This window comes from Herpailurus yagouaroundi, unplaced genomic scaffold (genome assembly GCF_014898765.1).
Source record: "Herpailurus yagouaroundi ecotype Mexico unplaced genomic scaffold, PumYag 200, whole genome shotgun sequence".
NCBI lineage: Eukaryota > Metazoa > Chordata > Mammalia > Carnivora > Felidae > Herpailurus > Herpailurus yagouaroundi.
The window spans coordinates 3,875,247-3,895,697 of record NW_024412431.1 but is presented as its reverse complement, the minus strand read 5'-3'; the positions used below and the strand labels follow the sequence as shown (position 1 = coordinate 3,895,697).

The window sequence follows — 20,451 nt, the reverse complement described above, 5'->3', positions numbered from 1 at the left end:
TAATGTAAGCCCAAATCAGAGATAGGAAGTCCATCCATCCTCCCAGCCTCTACTGAGACGCATCACGGTTCCTCATGGTGTATGGTCTCCACCATTACAATGTATCAGTAACTCAACTATGTTCTACTGTAACTGTGTTCCTGGTCATCTTTGGCTGCATGGCATTGATGAAAGCAGGACAGAAGTTCCTACTAAAATAATGTCATTTTCATGGGAAAAGATGTTAACTATATGGAAATGAAAGAATTTAACCTTAAAAAATTGCTTTGGGGGTGGCCTGGGTGGCTCAGTCGGTTGTGTGCGACTTCAGCTCAGGTCACGATCCCACGGTTCATGGGTTCAAGCCCCGCATCGGGCTCGGTGCTGACAGCTCAGAGACTGGAGCCTGCTTCAGATTCTCTGTCTCCCTCTCTCTCTGCCCCTCCCCTGCTTGTGCTCTCTCTCTCTCAAAAATAAATAAACATAAAAAAAATTCTTTAAAAAAAATTGCTTTGGATCCTAGAAAAAATCAAATAGTTCAAACCACAAAAAAGGAATTAATCAATGATGTAATAAAAATACTGAAAAAAGCATCTTGAAGTAAATGATTATGAAAATAGAATATCAAAATTTATGGAACGCACACAAAAACTTTAGGGTCAAATTCATACTTTTAAATACATTAGAAAGGAAGGAAGACCTAAAATCAACAATCTAAATTTCAACTTCACTAAACCTTAAGGAAAAGAGTATCAAAAGTAATACTGAAAATAACAGAAATCAATGAAGTAGAGAAAACCAATAAAAAAAAATCCACAAAACCAAAATTTATTCTCTGACAGGATAAAGAAAATTGTAAAAATCAAAGCAGCACTAACCAAGAAATAAAGAAGACACAAATTACAAAAATAGAAAACCAAGGAAACAAATATACATGCTCCAAAAAAAAATAAAAACAAAAAGCTCCAAACTCCACCCCTCACCCACCCAAATCTACAAACATACCTGAGTGTTTTTTTTTTTTTTTTTTTTTAGCTATAAAGGAATCCGGGCGCCTGGGTGGCTCAGTCGGTTAAGCATCTGACTTCAGCTCAGGTCATGATCTCACGGTCCGTGAGTTCGAGCCCCGTGTCGGGCTCTGTGCTGTCAGTTCAGAGCCCGGAGCCTGTTTTAGATTCTGCATCTCCCTCTCTCTCTGCCCCTCCCCCACTCACGCTCTATCAAAAAATGAATAAACGTTAAAAAAAATTTAAAGTTATAAAGGAATCATATAAACTTCTTTATGACAACAGATTGGATAATTTGTTTGAAATGGACAATTCCTAGCAACATTCACACCTAATAAATCAACTCAAGAAGAAACACTGAAAATCTGAACAGGACTCTATTAAGTTAAGAAGTTCAAGTAGTAGTTAAAACATCTTCACACAAAGAAGAGCTGTGGTCCAGATAGCTTTACAGCTGGAATTCTAACATACTTTTTTTTCTTAATATTTTAAATGTGTATTTATTTTTGAGAGAGAGAGATCACACGCACAAGCGGGGGAGGGGCAGAGAGAGAGGGAGACACAGAAGCGGAAACAGGCTCCAGGCTCTGAGCTGTCAGCACAGAGCCCGATGTGGGGCTCGAACTCACAAACTGTGAGATCACGACCTGAGCCGGGAGGTTTAACCCACTGAGCCACCCAGGCGTCCAATTCTAACATACTTTAAAGAAGAAATAATACCAGTACCAAACTAATGAAACAGGAGGAACTACATTAGAAATAATTTTATCAAATCTAGACAAAGATATCACAAGAAAAAAAAATGGCAGGAACTCTTTCACACTGTATACTTGTGTCAAATCACCATGAATAATTAATTAATTTAGAGAGCGCATGAGCACAAGTAGGGGAGAGGAACAGGCAGAGAGAGAGAGAGAGAGAGAGAGAGAGAGAGAGAGAGAGAGAAAGATTCTTAAGCCGGCTGCACATTTCAACATGGAGCCCAACACAGGCTCGATTCTATGACCCCTGAGATCATGATCTGAAATCAAGTTGGATGCTCGACTAGCTGAGCCACCCATCAACACGATGTATATTTTAAATATCTTATAATTTTATTTGTCAATTATACCACAATAAAGGCTGGAGGGGGAAAACACTGATACACAAGCAGGTTTGGGTAGACTGAAAAAAAGGGGGGGGGGAACAATTAGATTAATGACCTTCGCAAACATAAAATCTCTTAACGTACTGAGAAATGAAATATGGCAATACATATAAAGGTTTATACAGTATAGCTAAGTGAAGCTTTTCCAAGAAGGCAAGTGTGGATTTAACATCTGAAAACCAACATAAGATATTAAAAGACTAAAGAGAAAGTATATAATAATCCCCAGAGGAAAAGAAAATGAGAAAAATCCAACATCCATTCACTCTACAACTTCTCATCAAATGATATCTAGAAGGAAATTTCAGGGGCACCTGGGTGGCTCAGTTGGTTAGGTGTCTGACTTTGGGTCTGGTCAGGATCTCGCGGTTTGTGAGTTCGAGCCCCGTGTGGGGCTCTGTGCTGACAGCTCAGAGCCTGGAGCCTGCTTGGGATTTTGTGTCTCCCTCTCTCTCTGCCCCTCCCCTGCTCGCTCTCTTTCTCTCTCAAAAAACAAAACAAAACAGAACATTAGAAGGAAACATCAATCTGATGAAACATGAAAAACCTACAGGTAGCATCGTACTTAGGGCTGTAAGACTGAATGCATTCCTCCTCCGACTGGAAACAAAACAAATACTCTCTCCCACGACTTCTATTCAAAACTGTCCTGGAACACCAAGCTAATGCAAAGCAAGGAGGGAACTTAAAGGAACAAAGGTTAGAAAGAAGCAAAACTCTTTATATGCAGATGACACAATCTTGTCTGTAAAAATAACTATCGAAACAGGGCACCTGGGTGGCTCAGTCGGTCGGTTGGGCGTCTGACTTCGGCTCAGGTCATGATCTTGCAGTTCGTTAATTGGAGCCCCGCGTCGGGCTCTGCGCTGACAGCTCAGAGCCTGCTTTGGATTCTGTGTCTCCCTCTTTCTCTCTGCCCCTCCCTTGCTTGTGCTTTCTCTTTCTCTCTCAAAAATAAACATTTTTTTAAAAATGTGTTGCTAACTACTAGTAATGAAAAATCCAGAACTGAAATTAAGAATGTTCCATTCACCACAGCATCCAAAGAAAAAAAATACTATTCTGCAATGACAGCATATTCTGCAATGACTAGCTCTGTGGGATCCTCTCCCCAGCAAAACAAATATAAATGATGAGCCGCTTTAAAAACCCAATCCTTTTAAGGCTCTGGGAAAGTGTCATGAGGGTGTGTAACAAAGAAACATTTATTCAATAAAACCTCAGAGTGAGCACGGCTTGGCTCCTGGAGCCTGCTTCAGATTCTGTGTCTCCCTCTCCCTCTGCCCTGTCTCTCCCTCCACTCTGTCTCTCTCTCTTTCAAAAATAAACATTAGGGGCGTTTTGGTGGCTCAGCTAGTTAAATGTCTGACTTTGGCTCAGGTCACGATCTCACAGTTCGTGAGTTCGAGCCCCGTGTGGGGCTCTGTGCTGACAGCTCAGAGCCTGGAGCCTGCTTCGGATTCTGTGTCTCCCTCTCTCTAAAATAAACATTAAAAATTTTTAAAAAACATTAAAAATCTATACATATATATGAAACAAGTAGGCCAGCTCGTTTACCAGAGAACCAGGGGAAGAGCGAGATAGGAAAGCCCTCTTAGGATTAGAGCAAACCTCAAACCCTGGCCTCGAAAACTACCTCTACAAGGGGGCAGGAGTGAAATTGGATCAGACTCTGGAGCAATTCATGTCTCAGTGTCAAAAACAACAAAGCAACCGGCCTGCCGTAACGTGTGATCAGGGAAAGACTCAGTGAGATCCCTGCCCAAACCAGCCATCCCATTGTGACTGGAAGCAAGCTCTTGTGACAAGAGGAACGTCAGAGGCTCATATGTGGAAAAAAACCAGATGTCACCAAAATGTCAGCTAATCACTGACCACATAAACAAGCAAACCACAAGCAGCCCCGAAAAGTCTATAATCTAGAATGTCCAATTTTCAACTGAAAACGTAGAATACGTGCAAAAACCCGGAAAGGATGGACTTACAGACAGAAAAAAAGGCAGACAGCAGAAACTGCCTGTGAGAGGGTCTAGACAGATGATATATTTAACAAAGACTTCGGGGCACCCATTATAAATATGCTCAAAGATCTAAGGGAAACCATATTTAAAGGAGTAAGGGAGGGTATGATGATGACATCACATTAAAGAATATCAACAGTGAGAAGTTACAGATGAATAAAGATTATGCAATCTGAAGAGCAGAGGAGAATGAAGAAAACTGAATAGAGCCGCTGGAAAATGTGGAATACTGAGTGCACAAATATGCATAATGGGACCACCAGACAGAGAAAGGAGGATATTCCACTATTATTGCTGCAAACAAATTCTCTGACCCTTTCTCTTCTTTCACTCTTTTCTGGGACTCCCATATCGTGCATATTGGTTGGTTTAATGGTATCCCTTAAGTTCCTTGGCTTAGTTTCCTTTATTCTTTTTTTCTTTGCTCCCCAGACTCAAATTTCAAACGACCCGTTTTCAACTCTGCAGATTGTTTCTGCTGCTTGTTCAAGTTTGCTTTTGACCCCTCTGGTGAATTCTTTCAACTCAGTTCTTGTAGATTTCAGCTCCAGAATTTTATTTTATTTTTTCTTAAAGGTTTATTTATTTTTTAATGTTTACTTTTAAGAGACAGAGTACAAGCAGGGGAGTGGCAGAGGCGGGGGTCGGGGGGGGGGGCGGGCGGGGGGGTCAGAGGATCCGAAGCAGGCTCTGGGAGCTGTGCTGATAGCAGCGAGCCCGAGGTGGGGCTCGAACTCACAAACTGTGAGATCGTGACCTGAGCTGAAGTCGGATGCTTACATGACTGAGCCACCCAAGCGCCCCAAGGCTTATTTTTGAGAGAGCGTGAGCAGGGGACAAAGAGAGGGGGACAAAGCATCCGAAGCAAGCTGCGTGCTGACAGCAGTGAGCCCGATGCGGGACTCTAACTGAGGTGAAGTTGGATGCTCAACTGACGGAGTCCCCCAGGTGCCCTGGGCTCCAGATTTTTAAAAATGATTTCTCTTTGATATTCTCAATTTCTTCATCCATTGTTCTTTGGACTGTATTTTCCTTCTAAGCTCTTTAGGCATATTATTTTAAATTCTTTGTCTACTAAAGTCTGAGGCCTGTGTTTTGTTAGGCTTGGTTTCTGGAGATTGAGGGTTTGATTTCAGTGGGCCAGGTTTCCAAGTTTCTTTGTATGCCTCATCATCTTTTGTGGAAACTTGGGCATTGGATAAAACACCCACATCACCTCTGTGCAGACTGGCTCCACGCAAAGAAAAGACTGCCTCTTCAGCCCAGCATGAAGGCCTTTTCTGGGCAAGGGTCTTCCCTCGGTCTGTGGGTTGCTTTGTTCTCAATTCCCCTGTAAAAATATCTGCTTTTAATTGTATTAATTTCTGTAAGAGTTTCACAAGTCCAAATCCTAGACCATTTGAGCACCTTCACATTGATTGCCTCCACCATTTTTTTTTAGAAGATTTTATTTTTTTTAAAGTAATCTCTACACCTAACGTGAGGCTCGAGCTCACAACCCCGAGACCAAGAGTCGCGCGCTCCGCTGACTGAACCAGCCAGGCGCCCCAACATAATCCCGTTGTTATTTGTGCTTTGTGGTCACCTTTGTCACTACAATTCATTCCACCTCTCTCTCTTTGACCACAGATGTCACCTGGCAGTCTTTGGCAAGAAGGCACTGACCAAACCATGATGCAAATTTTTGGAATCAATAACGGAGGACGAGAAATTTAATTACAAAAATTATGACTACAGAATAAAAAACAAAATTGGAGGAAAAAATATCTGAACTCGTCTGCACGCGATGACCCTCGGAATGCATAATGCTGACAAAATTACAGGTTGACTTGAAAAGCCACAATCGCAATGGGACGTTTTAATATATCCTATCAGGAAATGGAGAAGATAACATTTGTTAATATCCAACAGTTAAAAAATTTTAAGGACCATGGACAGAAACAGTGGTTTGAGCTTTAGGAAATGTTTTAAATCACATAAAAACATAATTGAAAATATACCGAAGACTTATGTTCAGATGTGAGTAATCAGAAACACCCACAATCTGCCTGATAAGGAGAAGGTGCTTATTTTCACACGAAAAGGCTTATTTTCACAGAAGTCACTGTACAATGCGGTAGAGGAATAGGTTACCGTGGGGTTCCTCTTGGCTGCATGTTGTAGCTGTACTGGTGAAATCGGGAACACACAGTAATTAGGAGTGTTAACAGAACGAGGGGTTTACTACACAAATTAGACCCTATACAAATACAGTCCAGAGAAGAGGGAAGTCAGCGCTCTAAAGAACATTCTCAACCATGATGGTCTGGTGGACACAGGATGGCTTGCGGGAAAATCCAAGCGGCATCAACCTTTGCCAGGTCGTAGACCTCGTGGCGGCATCTGTGGAAAGCTACAGCTCTGAGAAAATGGAAGTCAAGTAGCTGGCGGTGGTACTGAAGATACTCTTGACGGGCAGGGCAAAGAATCAGCAAAACAGGCTGGAAGGTGTAGGCAAAATTCCTATGGTATCGATCACTGTCTGTACCGTGATTCCAAAAACTAAGGCCTTCTTCCTTTTTTGCCTTCCGACTCTCATGCAAGTGAGGCTACCGGTGAATTCTAACACGAAACTATAAAGAGAGCAGATTCTAGAAAATTAGGTCCCAACATTACCCATGTTGACCTAACGCATTCCAGGAGTGCTATCTCCAATGCTACTTTTTTTTTTTTTTTTGGTCTCTTAAAGTATAATCTCCAAATCACAGTCAGAAGAAATGACAGAGTCAAGGGGAAAGATGTAAACAGCAATTCCAATGAGATTATACCCTATGATAAACTCTGCATACTTACAAATGGATGCCTACAATTTATTAACCAGGAAAGAAAAGACTCTTTGGATTAAAAAACAAACAAAACAGAAACCACTTCACATATGAAAGGAGGAATATTTATAATAGACAAGGAATATCCAGTACCTGTGACGGGAGGTCAATAAGAAAATCCCAACAAATACCAAAATGTCATTATACCATGGCCCCTTCACGTTCAGAACAGTTAAAAAATTATATAAAAATTAATACTTACATATTACAAATACACCGTAACTCACCCATAGATCCAACAGACTTGAAAATGGAAAGACAAAACTTTTACAAACTGATTTAAGGAAAAAGACTGCTTACTAAGCTTCTGTACTATTGCTTAAACAATGCTCACAGAATTGTCTCAACTCAACGTTCAGCTGAAAAGCAACAACCAGAAGCTATAGTCCAGAGACTGAGTTTCAGAACAAAAGTCATTATCTTCAGCTTCTGAAGCACTTCTTTCATGTTGTGACTTCTCCGGAGTACCGTCTTTGAAAGTGCATCAGACTTTCCCATATTTCTTGCATTTATGTCATTTTTCTCCAGTGGTGTTTTTACACGACTCTGCGTTTGTTAAGACTGAACGCTCTCCTGTACTTTTCAGTTAACAATTTACCTATCTTGTGTGCATTCTCATCACATGTTTGTGTAAGGATGTGGGCCAATTGAAGGCTTTCCCACAGTGTTTACATTCAAGAAGTTTCTCTCCAGTGTGAATTCTTTCATGGCTTCTAAACGAACTGGGTCGACTGAAGGCTTTCCCACATTCTTTACATTTATAAGGTTTCTCTCCCGTGTGCACTCTCATGTGTCCTCGAAAGGTTGTGCGATAAATGAAGGCTTTCCCGCACTCCTTACACTCATAGGGTTTCTCTCCCGTGTGAGTTCTTTCATGTACCTGAACATAACTTGAACAACTGAAGGCTTTACTGCATATTTTACATTCATAGGGTTTCTCTCCCGTGTGAGTTCTTTCGTGTATCCGGAAGGAGCTGGGACAATTGAAGGCTTTCCCACATTCCTTACATTTATAAGGTCCGTCTCCAGTGTGTGTCATCATATGTCTGCGAAAACTGGTGAGGGAGACGAAGGCCTTCCCACATTCCTCACATTTATAGGGTTTCTCGCCAGTGTGAGTTCTCCCGTGTATTTGCAAACCTAGAGGAGAGCTGAAGGTCTTCCCACACTGTTTACATTCATAGGGCTTCTCCGCGGTGTGAGTCCTTTCGTGTCTTCGGAAGGACGTGGGACAACTGAGGGCTTTCCCGCACAGCTTACATATATAGGGCTTCTCTCCAGTGTGCGTTCTCACATGCACTTGAAACGTGGTGAGCCAATGGAAGGCTTTTCCGCATTCTTTACACTGATAGGGTTTCTCGCCAGTGTGAGTTCTTTCGTGCGTTCGGAAGGAACTGGAACAACTAAAGGCTCTACCACACTGCTTACATTCGTAGGGTTTCTCTCCGGTGTGAGATCTTTCATGTATTCGATACGAACTGGGACAGCTGAATGCCTTCCCGCACTCCTTACATTTATAAGGTCCGACTCCAGTGTGTGTGATCATGTGTCTTTGAAAGCTCCCGAGAGAAATGAAGGCTTTCCCGCATTCCTTACAGTCATAGGGTTTCTCTCCGGTGTGAGTTCTCTCATGTTTTCGAAGAGAGCTGGGACAACTGAAGGCTTTACTACACTTTTTACACTCGTAAGGTTTCTCTCCCGTGTGAGTCCTTTCATGACTTCGAAAGGAGCTGGGACAGCTGAGGGCTTTCCCGCACTGCTTGCACTGATAGGGCTGCTCCCCCGTGTGCGTCCTTTCATGTGTCTGAAAGGTCTGATGATATCTAAAGGCCTTTCCACACTGTTTACACTGATAGGGCTTCTCTCCGGTGTGAGTCCTTTCGTGTTTTCGAACGGACTGGCGATATCGGAAGGATTTCCCACATTCCTTGCATTTGTAAGATTTCTCTACGCTGTGGTTTCTTTCATGTTTTTGAAAAGGCTGGAGATAACTGAAAGCTTTTCCACACTCTTTACATTTATAAGGCTTTTTTCCATACTCCTGATACTTGTATGGCTTTGGCGAAGTGTGAGATCTCTTATGCCTATTAAGGGATGAATGGCGCATAAAGACTTTTCCACACGCGCTGCACTCCCACAGTTTTACCTCGGTAGAAGTCTTCTTGTTCAGGTTAAGATGCGGAAGAAGGCTGAAGTTTCCTCCACACTGACCACCTTCTTTACTCTGATGGAGCCTCTCTACCATAGGACTCCTGAAAAAAAAAAAATCCAGAAGTGTATTATTGATTTGTGACTTCCTACCTATTAGTAAATACTAGGATTACATTGTTACAATTCATAGGAAAAGGGTAGGTTTTTCTGTCTTGTCTGAACTGTTTGAAATATTCTGCTCGACCAAAACTCTTACGTGAAAGTAGTGAGAGTCATATATGGAGTTTCTGAATACTATTTACAAACGAACTCTTTTGCAAACACTGAACAGCTGTCACATTTAAGAAAACATTTCGGTGAAAATTTTCTAGGAAAACCTACATCTGAAGCTGGGCTGTCTTGTGTCTGCTTGCTTTTAAGGTTTTTTTTTTTTGTTTGTTTTGTTTTTATTTTTTTTTTTTTTTTTATTTTTGGGACAGAGAGAGAGCATGAACGGGGGAGGGGCAGAGAGAGAGGGAGACACAGAATCGGAAACAGGCTCCAGGCTCTGAGCCATCAGCCCAGAGCCTGACGTGGGGCTCAAATTCACGGACCGCGAGATTGTGACCTGGCTGAAGTCGGACGCTTAACTGACTGCGCCACCCAGGTGCCCCAAGTTTTTTTTTTTTTTTTAATGTTTATCTTTGAGAGAGACAGAGAGAGAGTGCGAGCAGGGGAGGCACAGAAAGAGAGGCAGACCCAGAATCAAGAGCAGGCTCCAGGCTCCAGGCTAATAGCACAGAGCCTGACGTGGGGCTCAAACCCACGAACCACGAGATCATGACCTGAGCTGAAGTCGGATGCTTAACCAACTGAGCCACCCAGGCGCCCCATGTCTGCTTGCTTTTCAATTCTTGCAACATACAAAGATTCCTTTGGATGCTCCTTTCCACAGTGAGTGCAAGTTACCTTAGATTTCTTCCCTGGTTTTTGTACTGATCATCAATGTTATGGTCTTTCCACTTTTTCCCTACAATGCAAACCCAGAAAAAAAAAACCAATAAATTATAGAAGAATTATTACAAGTCCACGATGAGCTCTGCCCATGCCTGATTTGCCAAAGTACTCCTTTGCCCCGTTCCAAACCAAAGAGCGCTGATGGGCAAGGAACACGCATCCTCTAACTGACGGGGGGAAAGTGAGCTGTCATCCTTACCTACTGAGGCCAGGTTCCTCAAGGTTTCCCGCATCACATCTCTGTAGAGTTTCTTCTGGGAAGGATCCAACAGAGCCCATTCCTCCAGGGTGAAGTTTACAGCCACATCCTCAAAGGCCACTGCGTCCTAAAACATCCCACATACGTGTGGAGGAGGGTGGATGAGACAGCACTAGGAATCTATAGTCAATTCATAAGAAGTTCACATGATTCCGTGATCTCAAAATACTCTATGACTCGGTCATCAGAATTCCCACTCTCTCTACACTATCATCTCCTCAAAAATTTGGTAGTGTCATGAATACATGGAAATTCTCTCTACTTTGGGGGCGCCTGGGTGGCTCAGTCGGTGAAGCGTCGACTCTTGATTTCGGCTCAGGTCAGGATCTCGCGGTTCCTGAGATCGAGCACCGCGTCAGCGCACAGCCTGCTTGCTCCCTTGCTCGTGGGCTCATGCTCCTCTCTCAAAACAAATAGATAAAACTTTTTAAAAAAAAATTATTCCTACTTTTACTACATTTACTACGTTCACTTCCAGTCTCATTGCTTTCTAATGGTAGAGTCCCAAGCACGTTGGGAAAGGAAATACTATGCAAATGAAAGAAACATTTCCATTGTAAGGCCACCAATTCCTGGTGAGAAAAAGCTCGCCTCCTTCTTTATTACCCGTCATGTCACACAGCACTCCATGAAGCAGAGGGGCACAGCCACGTCAAGTTTTAATGAATAAAAACACAGTGAAACATTGAGAGCTTTTGCTTCTTCAAAAAAAATTTTTTTGAATGTTTATTTTTGAGAGAGAGAGAGAGAGAGGATGTGCGGGGGAGAGGCAGAGAGACAGAGGGAGACACAGAATCCGAAGCAGGCTCCAGGCTCCGAGCTGTCAGCACAGAGCGCGACGCGGGGCTCGAACCCCCGAACCGTGAGATCATGACCTGAGCCGACATCGGATGCTTAACCGACTGAGCCACTCAGGCGCCCTGAGAGCTTCTGCTTCTATTTCCACTGCCAACCACGAAAGGCCAGAAGGCCTGTGGGAATCCAATTGGTAACTAGGACCAGCTAGCCATATTGTCCCCAAGTACTCCCGGCCATCAGGAATAGTCTGACGCAGCTGGCTGAATGAAAATATTCTGGCAGAGAAGTGTTCGTTTTCATCTGTCTATAAAAATATCTGTCAGAGATTCACTCATTCCCTCCTATCTGTCCCATTTCACGGGGCGAGGATGTCATTCAGATATTACAGCTTATGTATGAAAAAGAAGGCATCACAACTCCGAACCCCACAAAACCTCTCTATGCAAGGGCCTCGGAGCCGCTTCTCGCCAACTTTTAAGCACGTGTACGCACACACGCTGAGATGACAGGATGCTCGGCAGAACCGTAACAGCGTACCTCAGGCCCTGCTGAGCTTGAGGAACTGGATAAACATTGCAATCTGCAAGAACGTTCACTTGAAAGCCACAGTGGTTTGACGGTCAATGCACTCATCATTATGAAACACACAAAAGGTTCAGGAGTGTTTGTTTTTTTTTTAATAAATTTATTTACCTTGAGAGAGAGCATGAGCAGGGAAGGGGCAGAGAGGGACAGGGAGAGACAGAATTTCAAGTAGGCTCCACGCGGTCAGTGCAGTCTGACGCGGGGCTCAAACTCACGAACCATGAGATCATGACTTGAGCTGAAACCAAGAGTCAGACGCTTACCCAACTGAGCCACCCAGGAGCCCCGTCAGTGTTTTCTCCCAAAAGAACACAGAGGTTCCCTTCTCTGATCTCACGAGGCAGTGATATTCAACCAGTTACCCTAGAGGCTGTCCTTCCATTTCCTGCACTTCTGACCCCTCGTGTGGGGCCCAGGGGCATGCCAGCCTAACCTCTGGGCGCAGATATCCCTCAGCTACACAATTCCCCTAAATGCTGGTCTCTGAACAAGATCATTAGCTCACTGAGGTCTACGTGCAGGTGATCGAGAAATGGCTCCCATACGGTAATTTGGATGGTAGATTTCACCCATCTGGTTAAGAAAAGAACAGGAAATCCACACTTCTTGCGAGATCCACGGAGTAAAAGGAACTACTTGGATTGGCTCAATTACTTGGAGTGGCTCCAATTACTCTGCAGCGCTGGCTCATAAAAGTGTCCTAGTACCTCGCATGTGGAAGAGAGTTAACGTTATTAGCAGGTCTGAGACGGCGGATCCTTACAAATGCCTGCTCGCGGTGTCAGTCCTTCCTTCATTGGTATCTGGGAGCCAAGATATAGGAGGGACCTCCCCAACCTGATGAGAGTGACTCAGTGTGCCCAAACTGTTTAGGCAAAGATTATGACGTATCCCAAACTCTTGTGTTCGTTCTGAGAGTCCACAAACTTTTGTTATGCGCAGTAGAGGGGGCCTATGTGATCTAGGCACGGAGTCCCGAATGAGCTTCCCTGGAAGACAGTATTTTACATGTGTTGTTACAACTTGTTGCTTGGGGAAGTGAGCCCATCCTATGGATTACAGTAGGAGATAACATCTCCTTGAAGCTTGCATGTGGTTTCCTCCAAAACAAATTTATTTATATTTTTTAAGGGGTGGTGTGTGTGTGTGTGTGTGTGTGTGTGTGTGTGTGTGTGTGTGTGTGTATTTAAGCCATCTCTATACCCAACAGGGGGCTCCAACTCATGACCCAGAGATCAAGAGTCACAGACACCAGGGGTGCCTGGGTGGCTCAGCCGGTTGGGTGTCCGACTTTGGCTCAGGTCATGATCTCACAGCTTGTGGGTTCGAGCCCTGCATGGGGCTCTGTGCTGACAGCTCAGAGCCTGGAGCCTGCTTTGGATTCTGTGTCTCCCTGTCTGTCCGTCCCCTGCTCACTTTCTCTCTCTCTCTCAAAAATAAATAAACATTAAAAATAAATTTTAAAAAAAAGCATCACAGGCTCTACTGACTGAGCCAGTGGGGCATCCCCCTCCAGGACAAATTTAACTGAACACTAAACAAGACTAATGAATGATATTTAATAATCCTAATGGAAAAAGATTTACATTTTTCTTGAACAAAGAAGAATGAAAAAAAGTGAAAATATGGTACATGTTCTTAGAAATAACTCCACTTCTTAAGATGTTTCCTCTCCCAAAATGTGTCTTTATTAAATTCCAACAATCCCCAAAACAGACTTTTTATTAGACCTCCAAACCTAAAAGGAAAAACAAATGTCCAAAAATGGTCAAGGTCTTCCAAAGAACAAAGCGGCGGCTTGCCGAATATACATCAAAGATTTTCAAATCACAGTATTCCAGACAACATAGCATTAGCAGAGAGAAAAACAGACCGAGGGAAAGGAAAAGTATCTTCCGTGGACCAGCATTAAATGTCGAAAGCTGGTCAAGGGCGGATCAGGCACTGTGAAGCACTGGCAGACATCTGAAGCCCTTTAATACATGGGGCAAAGACAAACTGTCACCTAACTGGAAAAGCGCATTATATTCCCTCCTATCCCGTGGAAAATAGCCAATTCACTGTAGACTTAAATGTGAAAGATAAAACCAAGGCACTTGTAGAAGCCATAGATAAATACTTTATTGATCGAAAAATAGGGAGAATTTTCTCAGGTAAGGGAAAGAGTAACATCTCAAACGAGACGGGGGCGCCTGGGTGGCTCATTTGGCTAAGTGTCTGACTTCGGTCATGATCTCACGGTCCTTGAGTTCGAGCCCCGCCTCGGGCTCTGTGCTGACAGCTCGGAGCCTGGAGCCTGCTTCAGATTCTGTGGCTCCCTCTGTCTCTGCCCCTCCCCTGCTTGTCCTCTCTCCCTCTCTCTCAAAAATAAATAAACATTAAAAAAAATTTTAAAAGGTCTAAACGAGAGACTGAACAACTCCTATATAAACTAAGGAAATCAGGGGCGCCTGGGTGGCGCAGTCGGTTAAGTGTCCGACTTCAGCCAGGTCATGATCTCGCGGTCCGTGAGTTCGAGCCCCGCGTCGGGCTCTGGGCTGATGGCTCAGAGCCTGGAGCCTGTTTCCGATTCTGTGTCTCCCTCTCTCTCTGCCCCTCCCCCGTTCATGCTCTGTCTCTCTCTGTCCCAAAAATAAATAAACGTTGAAAAAAAAAATTAAAAAAAAAATAAACTAAGGAAATCAAAAAACACAAGATATAAGAAAATATCTGTAATACATGCAACATTAAAGAGTTTAGTGTGCAGAGTAAGACTCAACATACAGTTTAAAAAATGAGAAAATAATCAAAACATATTTAACAGAAGATGAAAGACCATATGCGAAAAAATGTCTTTCTCAAAAATAAATATTAAAAATATTTTTTAAAGTGAAAACTAAAAGAACACTGTTTAGTGGGGGAGGCGGGGGGGAACAGATGGTAAAGGTTTTGAAGAATAAAGAATCCAGACAGAGGTCACATGTGGTGTCGGATGGAGAGGAGTCAGGTCAGGAACATTGGGAGGCTGACAACTGCTCAATGCCCACTTATAAATCTTAATGATCACAAACATGTTTATACTGTTATTACCACAAAGTCTTCTGATAAGGCATCAGGCACAGTATTTTCTGAATATATTTAATGATAAAAATTTAAAGAATTAAGTTTGGAGAAGTATGTTTTTTCTTTTTTTCCCCTGCAAGGTGGAAATCTGAGTACTAGTTCACAGATTTTTGGCAGCAAAAACTGGTAACAAGGGTCTATTTTGAAAGAATTGGTGGGGCGCCTGGCTCAGTGGGTTAAGCGTCCGACATCAGCTCAGGTCGTGATCTCACGGTTCGTGGGTTCGAGCCCCGCGTCGGGCTCTATTGCTGACAGCTTGGAGCCTGCTTCGGATTCTGTGTCTCCTTCTCTGTGCTCCTCCCCAGTGCACGCTCTGTGCCTCTCTCTCAAAAATGAATAAACATTAAAAACAATTTTAAAAAAGAGAAAGAATTGGTTATATACTTACCTTTTACTTATTTTAATATTTATTTTTTGAGAGAGAGACAGAGCATGAGTGGGGCAGGGGCAGAGAGAGGAGGAGACAGAATGTGAAACAGGTTCTAGGTTCTGAGCTGTCAGCACAGAGCCCCATGTGGGGCTTGAACCCACAAACCGTGAGATCATGACCTGAGCCGAAGTTGGACATTTAACAGACTGAGCCACCCAGATGCCCCACACAGTCACCGTTTAAAACCAAAGGGTGACGTGTCCTGGTATGGAAAGATGTGAAGGATTTATCAATAGAATGATTAAGCAAAATGTATTCCAACAGATACACCAGTGTACCTTTTCTTTTTTTAATTTTTAAATTTTTTAATGTTTATTGAGAGAGAGCATGAGCAAGTGGGAGAGGGGCAGAGAGAGAGAGGGAGCCACAGAATCTGAAGCAGGCTCCAGGCTCCAAGCTGTCAGGCCAGAACCCGACATGGGGCTCAAACTCCTGAGCCATGAGATCATGACCTGCGCTAAAGTCGGATGCTTAACCCACTGAGCCACCCAGGGGCATCACCCCCTTTAAGGCTTCTGACAGAAGTTTCATTATGTAGGCACAAGTGATGAACTCAAAGCCTTTGGTGATGAACTCAATCTCCAGCCCCTCTTCCCTCTCCAGAGCTTGGGAACTGGAGCTGAACATTCTAAGCCTCCAATCAAGGCTTCGTGTTTCTGGTGTCCAATCCCCATCCTGAAGCCATCTGAGGCATTTCTGGGCGGGCTCCTAGAACAGAAGACTGCTCCATCACCCTTATCACTCAGGAAATTCCAAAGGCTCGGGAGATCTTGGCCAGGAACCACGGACAAAGACCAAATATCTTCCCTGTATCTATGAGGAAGAAGAGGACAGCCCGGGGGGCCCAGGCTCACGAAAGACTGAGACTAAATCCTATGACTGCAGAATGCTTTCCCCTCCGCCCACACTTACCTCGGCAGCAGCTGGGCTCCTGTTTACTAATCTGCGGAAAAGAGCTGCAGATTCCAGCCCTTATTTGAGAAGCTTCTGGAGAACCCCACAGATGACAGGGGTGACAAAAGAAAGGACGCCCGAGAAGTTTTAGTTTCTGCCACAGGTACAACAAATCATAATAGAGACTAACCCTGTGAGAAGTAAGGGAGAGGATCCACCTTCAGAAATACCAAAATAAAAGCTGTGCTGTCTAGTTAACATGTTTACAACCTACTGGAAATATATATGACCCCCCCCCCCATAATGGAGTCCCGAATCCTTGGACATTTCACTTCCTGGTTTTTCTTCCCCGCTCTATTTTGCAGGCTTATTTTGGCGGGCTCTGAAATGAGCATGAGCCAAAGAACAAAGGGGGGACTGAAAGTCTCCGCATCACCTCAGGAAATGTACATTTGTTCCAATTAGACTACTTTAAAAAATTTTTTTTGTTTTTTAATGTTTATTGATTTTTTTAAAAAATTTTTTTCAACGTTTATTTATTTTTGGGACAGAGACAGACAGAGCATGAACGGGGGAGGGGCAGAGAGAGAGGGAGACACAGAATCGGAAACAGGCTCCAGGCTCTGAGCCATCAGCCCAGAGCCTGACGCAGGGCTCGAACTCCCGGACCGCGAGATCGTGACCTGGCTGAAGTCGGACGCTTAACCGACTGCGCCACCCAGGTGCCCCAATGTTTATTGATTTTTGAGAGAGAGTGGGGGTAGGGGCAGGGAGAGAGGGAGACACAGGATCTGAAGCAGGCTCCAGGCGGTCAGCATTTAGCCCGACACGGGGCTTGAACCCACAGACCATGAGATCATGACCTGAGCTGGAGTCAGCTGCCCAACTGCCTGAGCCATCCAAGCACCCCAGACTACTTTTTTTTTTAAATGTTTATTTATTTTGAGAGAGAGAGAGCGTGCGCGCAAAAGAGAAAGTGGGGGAGGGCCAGAGAGAGAGAGAGAGAGAGAGAATCCCCAGCAGGCTCCACGCTGTCAGCGCAGAGCCTGACGTGGGGGCCGATCCCACGAACCAGGAGATCATGACCCGAACTGAAATCAAGAGTCAGACGCTCAACCGACTGAGTCACCCGGCTGTCCCCCAATCAGACTACTTTCTGCCTCACGTGGGCACAGGCGACGTCCGGGTAAGGCTCTCGCTTCAGCCAGTGAAGAATCAGGGGAGGGACACGCACCCTGGAGACAAACTGTCTGCTGTAACTGCCCCGAGCATGCCTGTCCATCAAGACACCCGCTCCGGCAAGAAGGTCGAAGAAAACCTCGATCCGCTGTGCTCCGAGTCTCCGCGCCCCTCCTCTGATCGGGTCGGTGGCCTTATTTCTCACAAACCCTTAGCCAGAGAAACTTAAAACATCACACTAAAGGCCTCCTTTTATTTATTTTTTGAAAGGCCTATTTGCCTCAGTTCCTTCTCAGCACATGAGGTCTGCCTTCAAATAAAAAATCCCATAGCATACGAAGACATTTCATCTTGAAAGAAACCAGAGGGAAAAACACACCTCAGATATAGAGAAACAAAGAATTAATTTATACTCACCCCCCCCCCCAAAAAAAAACCATGCAAGCAAGAAGAGAGTGGAATGAAATATTTTAAAGGGTTGACAGAGAAAAACGATGTGCCCAGAATTCTGTGTCGAACAAAATTATTCTTCAAGGGTGAGGGAGAAATAAAGACTTTCTGAGACAAACAAAAATGGAGGGAATTTTCCACCAGGATACCTGCCTTGCAAAAAAAAAAAAAAAAATGTGAAAGAAACTTCTTCAAAAAGCAGGAAAATGATGAAGAAAGGGAAGGCATTTCAGAAGGAGTAAATTTTAAAAATTCTTCACCTGAAAAAAAAAAAAAAACTTCATCTGATAGATAACTATGGTATATATTAATCCAATGATATCAATAGTCACTTTATTTTTTTAAGTGTGTGTGTGGGGGGGGCAAGTGTGCATGGGGGAGGGACAGAGAGAGAGAGCGAGGGAGAGAGAGAGAATCCCGAGCAGGCTCCAAACCATCAGCATGGAGCCCGACGAGGGGCTCAAACTCACAAACCATGAGACCATGAACTGAGCCAAAATGAAGAGTCAGACGCTTCACTGACTGAGGCACCCAGGCACCCCTATCAATAATCACTTTAATTTTTTTTTCTTAAAGAGTTTTTAAATTTTTTTTTAATGTTTATTTTTGAGAGAGAGAGACACACACACTGAGTGCGAGCAGGCGAGGGACCGAGAGAGCGGGAGACACAGAATCTGAAGGAGGCTCCAGGCTGTCAGCATGGAGCCTGAGGCGGGGCTCAAACCCACAAACCGTGAGATCATGACCTGAGCGAAGTTGGACGCTTAGCCAACTGAGCCACCCAGGAGCCCCATAAAACACAGTCTTTTCAACAAAAAGTGCCAGGAAAAGTAGAATCCACGTGAAAAAAATCTAGACACAGAGCTTGCACCTTTCACAAAATTTAACTCAAAATGGATTCATAGATCTTATAGAAAACCGAGACTAAAAAATTCCCAGGAGATAGCACAGGAGAAAATTTAGGAGACCTAGGGTTTGGTAATTATTATTTTTATTTTTTTAATTTTTTTTTCAATGTTTATTTATTTTTGGGACAGAGAGAGACAGAGCATGAACGGGCGAGGGGCAGAGGGAGAGGGAGACACAGAATCGGAAACAGGCTCCAGGCTCCGAGCCATCAGCCCAGAGCCCGACGCGGGGCTCGAACTCACGGACCGCGAGATCGTGACCTGGCTGAAGTCGGACGCTTAACCGACTGCGCCACCCAGGCGCCCCTAATTATTATTTTTAGATCCAACACCAAATCAGGATCCATGAAAGTAAAAGATACTAAGTTTGGCTTTATTAAAATCAAAACCCACTCTGTGAAAGACAGTGAAAGAGATGGAAAACAGAAACCACAGACTGAGAGAAGATCTTTACAAAACACTTCTCTGCTAAAGGGCTGGTATCCGAAATGTCCAAAGAACTCTTAAAAGTCAGTAAGACAAGCAACTCAATTAAAAATGGGCAAAAGATCTGAACACACACCTCACCAAAGAAAATACATAAATGCTAATTAAGTATATAAAAAGATGCTCAACACCATGTCAGAAGAAATTGAGAAGGGGCGCTGGGGGGGGCTCATTCTGCTGAGCGTCTGACTTCAGGTCGTGATCTCATGGTTTGTGAGTTTGAGCCCTGCATCGGGCTCTGTGCTGACAGTTCAGAGCCTGGAACCTGCTTCAGATTCTGTGTGTCTCTCTCTCTGCCCCTCCCCTGATTGTGGTCTCTCTTTGTCAAAAATAAACAAAACTTAAAAAAAAAAAAAAAGAAATTGCAAATAAAAGAATGAGATATAGGGGAGCCTTGGTGGCTCAATAGGTTAAGCATTTGATTTCAGCTCAGGTCATGATCTCATGGTTTGTGGGTTCAAGTCCTGCATCAGGCTCTCTGCTGTCAGCACAGAGCCCGCTTCTGACCCTCTGTCCCCCCTGCCCCCGCTCATGCTTCCTCACTCAAAAATAAATAAACATTAGGGGCGCCTGGGTGGCTCAGTCAGTTAAGCATCCAACTTCGGCTCAGGTCATGATCTCGTGGTTCGTGGGTTCGAGCCCTGCATCAGGCTCTGTGCTGACAGCTCAGAGCCTGGAACCTGCTTCAGCTTCTGTGTCTCCCTCTCTCTCTGCCTCTCCCCCACTCGCGTGCTCTCTCTCAAGAATAAGTAAACATTAAAAAAAGAAAAAATAATAAACATCAAAAAAATGAGATACCGCCAGATACTTATTACAATAACTAAAATTTAAGACCTTGATAAAAAAAAAAAACAATAGTAAAGATGTGAGAGAAAATCATTCATTCATTCCACCCTCATTCATTGCTGATGGGAGTGGAAAATGTATCCCTATTCTGGAAGACAGGCAGTTTCTTAAAAAATAAACCTATTTTTTTTTTTTTTTACCATACTATCCAGCAATCACCATCCTTCCTATTATGCCAAATGAGTTGAAAACTCATTCATAAAAAAACCTGCACATGAGGGGCGCCTGGGTGGCTCAGTAGGTTAAACATCCAACTCTTGATTTTGGCTCAGGTCACGATCTCACGGTTCATGGGATCGAGTCCTGCACTGGGCTCTGCGCTGACAGGGCAGAGCCTGGTTGGGATTCT

The 20,451-nt window shown here is 43.9% G+C and overlaps 1 protein-coding gene and 1 long non-coding RNA gene across 5 annotated transcripts in view; one reads left to right on the top strand and one right to left on the bottom strand.

Annotated features, from left to right (window-relative positions):
• The window catches only part of LOC121014026 (uncharacterized), a 7,731-nt gene extending 1,354 nt beyond the window's left edge, over positions 1–6,377 (top strand). Inside the window, exon 2 of the long non-coding RNA XR_005783020.1 lies at positions 5,784–6,377. This is a non-coding gene — a long non-coding RNA (uncharacterized LOC121014026). The remainder of the gene's footprint in view (positions 1–5,783) is intronic.
• Positions 6,378–6,854: 477 nt separating this feature from the next.
• The window catches only part of LOC121014024 (zinc finger protein 791-like), a 43,891-nt gene continuing 30,294 nt past the window's right edge, over positions 6,855–20,451 (bottom strand). For 2 of the 4 annotated variants that reach the window (XM_040449998.1, XM_040449997.1), the window contains exons 2-4: positions 10,365–10,491; positions 10,118–10,178; positions 6,855–9,270 (exon numbers count right to left, since the gene is read on the bottom strand). In XM_040449998.1, the coding sequence (XP_040305932.1) occupies positions 7,617–9,270; positions 10,118–10,178; positions 10,365–10,491 (1,842 nt within the window). In that variant the 3' untranslated portion in view covers positions 6,855–7,616. Of the gene's footprint in view, positions 9,271–10,117; positions 10,179–10,364; positions 10,545–20,451 lie in introns of all 4 variants that reach the window. The other 2 variants (XM_040449999.1, XM_040449996.1) reach the window with 2 other exon arrangements.